This window comes from Microcaecilia unicolor, chromosome 1, assembly GCF_901765095.1.
Source record: "Microcaecilia unicolor chromosome 1, aMicUni1.1, whole genome shotgun sequence".
Taxonomy (NCBI): domain Eukaryota; kingdom Metazoa; phylum Chordata; class Amphibia; order Gymnophiona; family Siphonopidae; genus Microcaecilia; species Microcaecilia unicolor.
This window is the reverse complement of record NC_044031.1, coordinates 237266213-237276287: the sequence shown is the minus strand read 5'-3', so window position 1 is coordinate 237276287 and position 10075 is coordinate 237266213. Positions and strand designations below refer to the sequence as shown.

General features: G+C 41.4%; 1 protein-coding gene across 1 annotated transcript in view; it reads right to left on the bottom strand.

Moving 5' to 3' along the window:
• Positions 1-8047: 8047 nt before the first annotated feature.
• ELP2 (elongator acetyltransferase complex subunit 2) overlaps positions 8048-10075 on the bottom strand; it is a 131273-nt gene continuing 129245 nt past the window's right edge. Inside the window, 1 exon segment of the mRNA XM_030204932.1 lies at positions 8048-9305. Coding sequence (XP_030060792.1) covers positions 9149-9305 — 157 coding nt within the window. The 3' untranslated portion in view covers positions 8048-9148.

The following is a 10075-nucleotide window of genomic DNA, read 5'->3' as shown; positions in this document are numbered from 1 at the left end:
TTCAGTTACGACCTACTTATGTGGGCCCTGGCAGACTTTGGCTGGGACCTGCCTAAAGGAGAACAGTTCTGCCCATCCTTTGATTCCGATACCCTCTCCCAATTTTAATTACCCCTCACCCCTTCCTCCAAAGAGAACTGGATTTCACAACAATACCTCCCACTCTCCGTAGCCCCCACATCGGGGCCTACCTTTAAGATCTCTGCTAGTCTAGAGGCCCACGGACAGGGGTGATGGCTTTCCATTGTGGCTCTGGCCTCAAAATGGCCACCACAACCTCTAGTCTCTAGAAAGATCTCACGAGATGTAGTTGAATTGCAGCGTAAAAAAAGAATGCCTGTAAAGTGATCAGACAGTCAAAAAAATACTTGTGTGGCTGCTGCCATTTTTAATTTTGATTCTGTCAAAGCATAACGGACAGTTCTTATAGTAATGCTGGTTTAATTGGGTAGAAGAAACACATAACGGCAAATGGCCAGGACCCGCATAAGTACCAGTGGCCAGCAGATATCCGATTTTGCCTGTAGGGATAGCCCAGTGGCCATGCTGCACACTGTCTTGCAGAACATCCCTGGTTCAATCCCTGAGTCAGTTCCTTCAAGGACCAAGGTTACCCACTCCTGCCTTAGATGAACTTTCAGCTGTGCCCTCCCTCCAATCAAAGGCCACCAAGGAATGGCCCAATGACCTCCCCTGAAAAGATGACTCGACCTTTACTCCAAGGGACAGCTCACAGCCTCCACCAAGGGGTGGCTCAATGCCTCTCCCCCCCCCCCCCCCCGGTCTAGCTTTTCCCATTCCTTCCCTACTTCCTCTCTAGTCCAGCATCTCTTATTCCACTCCTATCCTCTCAGAGGTATTTAGCATCTCTCTCCTTCCATTCTTTCCCCTCTCTGAAGTATTCAGCATAATCTCTTCCCTCAATCTTAAAGCATTCTGCTCCTCTTTCCCTTCCTCCTGAGATGCTCAGTATCTCCTCTTCTACTCATTTCCCACCCCAAGGTATTCAGCATCTTCCTTTTCTTACCATCTCTAGGGTGGCAATGCTGTGGCAGTCATCGTATTGAAGGAAGACTCATTACAGCCGGCAAGTGACCTTGAGTATTCACACATGCTCAGAGAGTGGTGCCCTAACTGCCGGCTGAACTGTCACTCTAAAGACTGCTTAAAGCAGCATACAGACCTAGTGTCCAAAAAAGAGAGAGAATGCTTGACTAAAATACTTTGTGATAAGTGCAACTCTTGCATAGAAAAAAGTACAAATGCAAAGTAAAAAAACATCTGCAGTGTAGCAATCTGTTGCTGAAAGGCAAAAAACATTTATGCTTTATGACACAGTTGGATAGGCCTAAAACATCTGAAAGCCATATTACTACTACTACTACTATTTAGCATTTCTATAGCGCTACAAGGCATACGCAGCGCTGCACAAACATAGAAGAAAGACAGTCCCTGCTCAAAGAGCTTACAATCTAATAGACAAAAAATAAATAAAGTAAGCAAATCAAATCAATTAATGTGAACGGGAAGGAAGAGAGGAGGGTAGGTGGAGGCGAGTGGTTACAAGTGGTTATGAGTCAAAAGCAATGTTAAGAGGTGGGCTTTCAGTCTAGATTTAAAGGTGGCCAAGGATGGGGCAAGACGTAGGGGCTCAGGAAGTTTATTCCAGGCGTAGGGTGCAGCGAGACAGAAGGCGCGAAGTCTGGAGTTGGCAGTAGTGGAGAAGGGAACAGATAGAAGGATTATCCATGGAGCGGAGTGCACGGGAAGGGGTGTAGGGAAGGACGAGTGTGGAGAGATACTGGGGAGCAGCAGAGTGAGTACATTTATAGGTTAGTAGAAGAAGTTTGAACAGGATGCGAAAACGGATAGGGAGCCAGTGAAGGGTCTTGAGGAGAGGGGTAGTATGAGTAAAGCGACCCTGGCGGAAGATGAGACGGGCAGCAGAGTTTTGAACCGACTGGAGAGGGGAGAGGTGACTAAGTGGGAGGCCAGCAAGAAGCAGATTGCAGTAGTGTAAACGAGAGGTGACAAGGGTGTGGATGAGGGTTTTGGTAGAGTGCTCGGAAAGAAAGGGGCGGATTTTACGGATGTTGTAAAGAAAGAAACGACAGGTCTTGGCAATCTGCTGGATATGAGCAGAGAAGGAGAGAGAAGAGTCAAAGATGACCCCAAGGTTTCGAGCTGAGGAGACAGGGAGAATGAGAGAGCCATCAACAGAAATAGAAAACGGGGGGAGCGGGGAGGTGGGTTTGGGGGGGAAAATGAGAAGCTCGGTTTTGGTCATATTTAATTTCAGGTGGCGTTGAGACATCCAGACAGCAATGTCAGACAAGCACGCTGAAACTTTGGTTTGGATGCAAGGTGAGATATCAGGGGTAGAAAGGTAGATTTGGGAGTCATCAGCATAGAGATGGTAGGAAAAGCCATGGGATGAGATTAATGAACCAAGGGAAGAAGTGTAGATAGAAAAGAGGAGGGGAAAAAGAACAGAACCCTGAGGTACGCCGACAGGCAGAGGGATAGAAGTAGAAGAGGATCCACCAGAATGAACACTAAAGGTGCGGAGGGAGAGGTAGGATGAGAACCAGGAAAGGACAGAGCCCTGGAATCCAAGTGAGGATAGGGTATCGAGAAGTATGCTGTGATCAACAGCGTCAAAAGCAGCGGAAAGATCAAGAAGAATGAGGATGGAATATTGACCTCTGGATTTAGCCAGTAATAGGTCATTGGAGACTTTAGTAAGCGCAGTTTCGGTTGAGTGGAGAGGGCGAAAACCAGATTGTAGTGGGTCAAGAATAGCATGTGAGGAGAGAAAATCAAGGCAGCGGCAGTGAACAGCACGCTCAAGTAATTTGGAGAGAAATGTATGAATGTATGCAGAAGAAGGGGGTACACAGGCTCAATTATGTCTTTACTACAAATCTTTACCATGAGCAGAAGTGGGAATTCAAAGGGTTGAGCTGCCTCTCCAGTTCATTGGAACTTTTATTGACAAACATTTTAAGGACCATAGCTCACAAATCAAAAGGGTACGATGGCTATTTCATCATCAGTCAGTTGCTGCAAGAAAAGATGGAGGTGGGTTTGTTAGCACAGGGTTGACATGCTCAGCATTCAATTTATAGATTCTCTAAAGTTTCTACCCCTGAAACTTGGCAAACTCCCACAAGCCATGGGTTTGAATTAGAGAGCTGCATTGGAGCGGGGATTCCTGTGGGGATGGACCCAGGTCCTTTGGGATCCCTACAGAAGTGCCTTCCCTCCCCCAAGCGTAGGGTGCCCTCCTGCCACATACCTCAAGGTACCCTGGTGATCTAGTGGATTCTTTGGGGCAGGAAAGATCCCCACTCTTTCCTGCCTGCTGCCGCAGTGCTGATCCTCTCCTCTCCACTTTTTTAAAATGGCTGCTGAGACTTCCAGTGGTGGCCTCATGAGACTTCCATATTGACAATCTTTAATGTTGGTGGCATTTTTATGTAATCTCACTTATATTTTCAAATATGCTGGCTTGTGCACCATGTGGATGTACACAGAGGAAGTATAATAACAGAATAACTTTTCATAGGTAGAGTAGTAATTTGTTATAAATCGTAATCAATGTGTCATTTGGAGAGGCTGGTTATAAGGACACCCTAGCACTGTTATATTCATGCAGAGATTTTTTTTTTCTCCCGGTAAAGGGCCACTAAAAGATATTATGTTACGAGAATCAGGTGCTCAAAATTCAGAGTTTCTATCTATTTACTTATTTATGACATTTATATCCCATATTAAACATGAATTAGGTTGAAACTGGAAGGAAGCATTTAAAATATTTTTTTCCTGTGCCTACATCAAAAGAAAAAGATGGCATGTGAGAATTTGCTCCTTTTGTTTTGTGGGTTGCAGTGGTATATTATAAAAATGCACTTGCCTTTTTTTATTACTGCTTTTTCACAGAAATGTATTGGATAGAGAAGGGTTCCTTCATGCAGAAGTTTTATCCAGTGTCAGTGTAAATGTGCCAACATTGTCCAGTTCAGCACACTATTAGCCACCAGGTTCATACAAAGTTAATTATGTTCAGTAGAAAATAAATCTGTTGGCTCAGGCTGCTTGCTATGTCAATAGTCCATCGCTGTTTCATTATTGCTACCAAATATTACATATTAAGGCCATTTGCTTTAAACTTGTTTTTTTTTTTATTAATTTATCCAGTCCTTACATGCACATGGTTTTACTTTTTAAACCCAAAGGTGAATCCTAAAGGTGGTTGAACAATTAATTATAAACTGTGTTGTTTCTGACTTTACTTGGTTTTGAATTTGGACTGCTTTGGGTCCTGTGCTGATCTGTACCATCTGCTGTCTTAGCAAAGTACAGAACACAATGATTTATGTTACTTTTACTAGTATTTTTACTGCTTATAGAATCTGTCTTTCTGGGGGGGGGGGGGGGGGGGAATCAAGGTGACTGCGACACAGCAAGGGCTGGACAGGCCGGGAGCTAGGATGGAGGAGATTACTTGTGGCAGGGACGGTGGGGATAGGTTAGAATCTCCATGGGGACAGATGGGGATGGGTTGGATTCTGGCAGGAATAGGTTAGATTTCTGTCCCCGTGCATCAAAACAGGAAGTTGCAGTAGAGAGGGCAGGGCAGGACAGGGCAGAAGGAAGGCCACAGAGATGGCCTCTGACTGTGAATCACTAACAGCTGCAGGAACCTGTGAGACCTGCAGCGAGGAGGAAGGGAGGGGAGAAAGTATTTGCTGGACCCATGGATTTGTTTCCCTTATGTGTCTGTAAGGTTATGTTGTACTGTGGATTGTTTATCTCTTTGTATTTTTCATTTTTAATGACTTTTTTTTTAACCATTATGATTTTTAGTAGTACAAATGACTCACGGCATCTTTCACACTCCATTCTCAAACCTCTACCACCTTCACAGGACCTGAATTTGGTTTTATCGCAATTGCTTCAATCTCCATTTGAACCACTTGTTCCCTTACCTGGAAAATGCTGTTTCTTGTCACCATCACTTCAGCACACTGGATTAGCAAAATCCAAGCTTTAGTACATTATTCTCCTGATACAAAATTTTTCCCTATATTTTGTGTTTCTACATTTATTTCTTATGTTATTATATATCCAACTTGAACTTTTCTTGAAGACTGAAATCTCTCTCAGGAAGGAAAGTAAACAGATTAATACATAAGGAACTGTTTATCTGTGAGAGGTAGTTGCAGGCCCTCCCATCAGCTCTGAGGAACTATTATCTCATGATAAACTTCAAAATGGGACCCAGGCCAGGGAGAATTTTTTAAATAACACCCCACCCCCCTTTTTGGCTGATGGGCTATTTTCAGCGCTCACCTGAAAAGTTTTTTGCACGTAGCAGGTCACTCCTTAGAGGGAACATTGATTATGATCCTGAGGTGCCTACAGCAGAACAGGAAAAAAAAAAAAAAAGCAAGCCACATACTTTACAAAATTCAAAGTCTTCTATGATAAAAAAAAGTTTGTGGTTAGAATTTTAACACACTACTGTACAGTTACTGATCATGTCCACTCCCTGTGTTTATTGTACTCAAAACCTTGTTTGTGTTTCACTTAAACCTTCATTGTTAAAATCTGAGCCTATTTGTATTGTACCGAAAACCTTTGTTTGTATTTTACTCAAAATTTCTTTGTTAAAACTACTAGAGCAAGCAACCCATGTATTAAAATTGTTCTGTAATTATTGTGTCATAAGAATTGTTGATTTGCTTACCTATAACTTTTATCCAGTCAATAATAAATGATCAGTAGAGATTAATTCTTTTTGGATGAATTGAGGCTACCACATTTTTTGTGACCTACTTCCTTTCCTATAGTGATAGGGTGGAGTTGCAAAAACTGTACTTTATACTGTAGGAGAAGAGAGAGGGAGTGGTGTTTAGCTGTAAAGGGATTTGAGAGGGGGGTTTGGGGAGCAGCTGCCCAGACATGTTCTATACCAACGCATGCGCTCATTTATACTGTTCAGACAAGTAGAAAAGCCAAAAGAAAGTGTAAAATGTATTGTGGCAGCTTGTGATGTCTGTGTGTGACAGAGTATATGTTTGTATATTTATTAAGCTATGGATATGAATCAGATCCCTGCATTTCTGTGGTCCTCTGTGATTAGCTCTTATGAACACCTGTGTTTTGCACTCCATGCCTTTTGGAGCTCTGTACTTACTACTTGCTGGGAGAAGCATAATTCCACCTCTCTATGATTGCTCTCTTGTAGAGAATGGAAGCTGTGACTAGGTAATAGATCTGGTGTGTTGAGGGACATGACTCGCTCCATGCAGAGGCAGTAAGCTACTGCTTGATTTTTTCCTTCCCAGGGTTGCAATTCATAGTGAATTTTTACCTGTGCTGTGGTACTGTTAGTGCTGCGTTTCATTATTTCAAGCACCAGTCACTGATAGTTCTCCCTTTTGGAGAGGGGCTGATCACAGACTCAGGGCTAAATGCACTAAACTTAACAAGCCAGCACTGTTGTTTTTAAACTGGTTCTAGCCCGTTTAGCACGCAAGTAGTAAACCGGGACATGCTCAAACAGGTTCGCCGAGCCATTTTCCTGTCATGGTAGCAGCTAACGAAAACGGAATGCAAATGATCTACAGGTTATTATAATGAGCTAATTAGCAGATGCACAGCCGTTTTCCAACGCCATGCACCGTGGAAAACCTAACAGATCTGCACCTCTCATTGGGGCTGCTGAGCGGGACTATGCAGAGGACGACACCCATCACAAAAGCTGAAGAAAAAACATCCATGCTCATCAAGGACGTCCTTTTTTTTTTTTTTTCTCTCGAGTGAAGGCCATCCAAGTGTCACTTGGATGTCCTTCACTAAAAAAAAAAAAAAAAAAGGACATCCCTGACAAGCAACTGGACGTTTCCCTTCAGCTTTTGTGATGGGTACCCTTCTCAGACGTGTTTCTCTTACGTGCCTGAAATGACCACAGCCATGGAGGTTCTCAACATTCTCCATCCCCTCCAAGGTTGTTTTCAGCTTGTGCCCCCCCCCCCCCCCCCCAGGATTGGGACATGCGAGGACATCCAAATCAAAACTATTTGGAGGTCCCTCCCTCCAGGTGTCTCTCAGCCAATCACAGCGCATTTAGCTGATACCGGTGACAGCTAAACACATTGTGATTGGCTAAGATAGACCTGGAGGGAGGGGCATCCAAATAATTTGATTTGGACGTCCTCGCATGTCCCAATCCTGGGGGGGGGGGGGGGGGCGCAAGCTGAAAACAATCTTGAAGGGGGCAGAGAATGTTGAGAGAACCTCCATGGCTGTGGTCATTTTAGGCACGTAAGAAAAACACGTCCGAGAAGGACGCCCATCACAAAAGCTGAAGGAAAACGTCCAGGTGCTAGTCAGGGATGTCCTTTTTTTTGTTTTTGTTGAAGGACATCTTTGGCATGTGCAGAGCAACCAGCAGATCACTTCTCAGGTTGTCCACTCTCTCTAGAGTGTCTACGCTGTTGCAAACCTAGTATTTTCTGCAAAATGGCAAACCTTGCCTTCTAACCTTTTGCCGCTGTTGCTCAAAAATATATTGAATAGAATCAGACCCAGTATCAATCCTTGATAAAATATGGAGAATGGTAAAAAAACAAAAACAAAATACAAATCCACAAAACTTAGAGGAGCAGCTGCAAAGGTCAAAATTTTACATCAGGAATGGATGCAATTCAAAAGTACCATCCTGGAAGCCCAGACCAGATGTATTCCATGTATTTATGCTTGCAACATATATGGGCATAAATTATCTTGGACATTTGTGTGGTCAACTGCATGTGTAAGTATAAATACATTATTTCACTATCATCATTTAAAAAAAATGGAAGTATGTACACTTTTGAAAAATGTGCCAGTATTTGCATTATGGAAAAGTATGCATATGACAATCTGAAATTTACTTCAGAGATTTGGTTTAGATTGCACCGATATTATAGATGAGACGAGGGACGAATGGCTATTCATCATCATTCTGGCATAGCCCAATGAAAGCAAAAACCAAAACTGAATTAAAAATCTTCATATCGATTTATTTAAAATCCCTAGACATGGTGCCCTTTAAGTTGCTCTTCTACAAATTCCTAGGAGCATTCATATCTGGCACAATATCACAAGTGCTATTTTACAAAATGGTATCTCATTGGTTTGTGGTGTATGTGACATCATGTGCCATAACCAGTGTGGATAAGAATTCTGATACAATTCTAATCATTGGTTTTCCCAGGTGTATTGGACCACAGTAAGGGATCATATTTAAATAACTTTAAAAAGTAGCATCTTAGGGGCTTTTTAGTATTTAGCATGTGCTAAATCTGTTAGCATACCTTAGTAAAAGGAGTGTTTATTTTTTTGATTGCTCATAAGGAACATATTACTATTTACTCTCTTATACAATGCAGAGTTTCCTTTATGGAATATTTTTAACATATTACTGAGACAAATGAATCATTTAATGAACATAATAAAACAAAACCATGCCTTTATTTTCACACAGAACAACATACAGATCTGAAGATTTAACCAAACAGCAGAAATATAACTGACTGTATGATGATGCCTGGAAGAACAACTCAAGTATTCAGAAGACTAAAATAAAGCAGCCACTCATTCTATTATATCTTTATTTTATAATTATATACAAGTTTTCGCCCTTTCTGCACATTCTCTTGCAGTACTGCATTTTGTATTGCAGTCCTAACAAATGTTAGAAAGTTAATTGTTACATTTAAGGCTCTCAATTGCAAAACACCTTAAGAATGGAACAGTGAATTTACAAATAAATACATCATAATTTTTTAAAAGTAGGTAATACATTTTAGTAGCATTATCTTGATATCAGTGGAACAGTAGCAAATAACAGTTAAAACAAAGAATTTGTAATATTATATTTATCTGCATGGTAACAATGATAGGCCATAAATACATTATTCTGACTTCAGTGCAGAATCTAACAGAACTCCTAAAAACAAAAATAAAAAAAATCCAGGTGTATTTATACAATGACTATAAACTGTAATTATTTTTCTTCTGATACCAACGGTACCTTGTATTTTCTTCCTCTGTTTTCACTCTAAGACTGATCAAGTCCCAGAAAAATCTCAGTGAATTAGAGAGCATATCTGTTTATATCAAATATCTTTACACAGTAATCGGCTCCACAGCTTGCCAACTGCAACCACTTGTCAGGGTCCACATCATTCCGTCCAGCTCTGCCCACACAACTTCGCCAGCCCAGTTGCTTAACAGTGAGTGAATGGCTCTGACTGCAAAAGAAGGTATTTAAGACATCATAAGAAAAGAAATTGTGTTTCCACCTTAATATGTCAAAGTTAGCTGAACTTTGAGACTCAAATGTCACCATTCATTTAATTAGTACACTCTTCTTGTCTCAAGCACTGTTAACTGTGAAAAACTGATTTTATCAGAACCATCAGGTATCCAACATGCCAGAATAATTAGGGTTATTAACTAATGACATTTTATGCCCTCTTGTCATTAATTTGAACTGTAAAAACTTAATCAAGTCCAAAGTTTCAACACTTAGCATCAGGTCACACATCTCAATTATAGACAGGAATGCAAAGAGCAGGATTAAATGGTCAGTCTTCCCAATTGAAAAAGTTTAACAATGGAGTGCCTCAGGGATCTGTATTAGGACTGATGTTTAACTTATTCATTAATGATGTGGAAATTTGCAGATAAGCTGACTTTGAGGAACTGCAGAAAAGACTTTGCTGGACTGGAGCACTAGGCATTTAAATGGCAAATGTGCAGGTAAAATCCTCAGAACGCAGAATCTTATAGACCTGTATCTTTCCTCAGTTATTCACATAGATCTTGGCTAACAGACTCACTCAAGTTCTGCCGTTTGGTAGCTTCTCTATAGGTGGATTTTATGTGATCCAGTCATGCTGCCAGAAATTTACAGCAGATTTTAGCCTCACTGGAAAAAAGAACCAGTGCCTGTCAATGCTTTCTCTACTCATTAGTTTTGACACAGAGAAGGCATTTGATAGGGTGAACTGAGGATTCA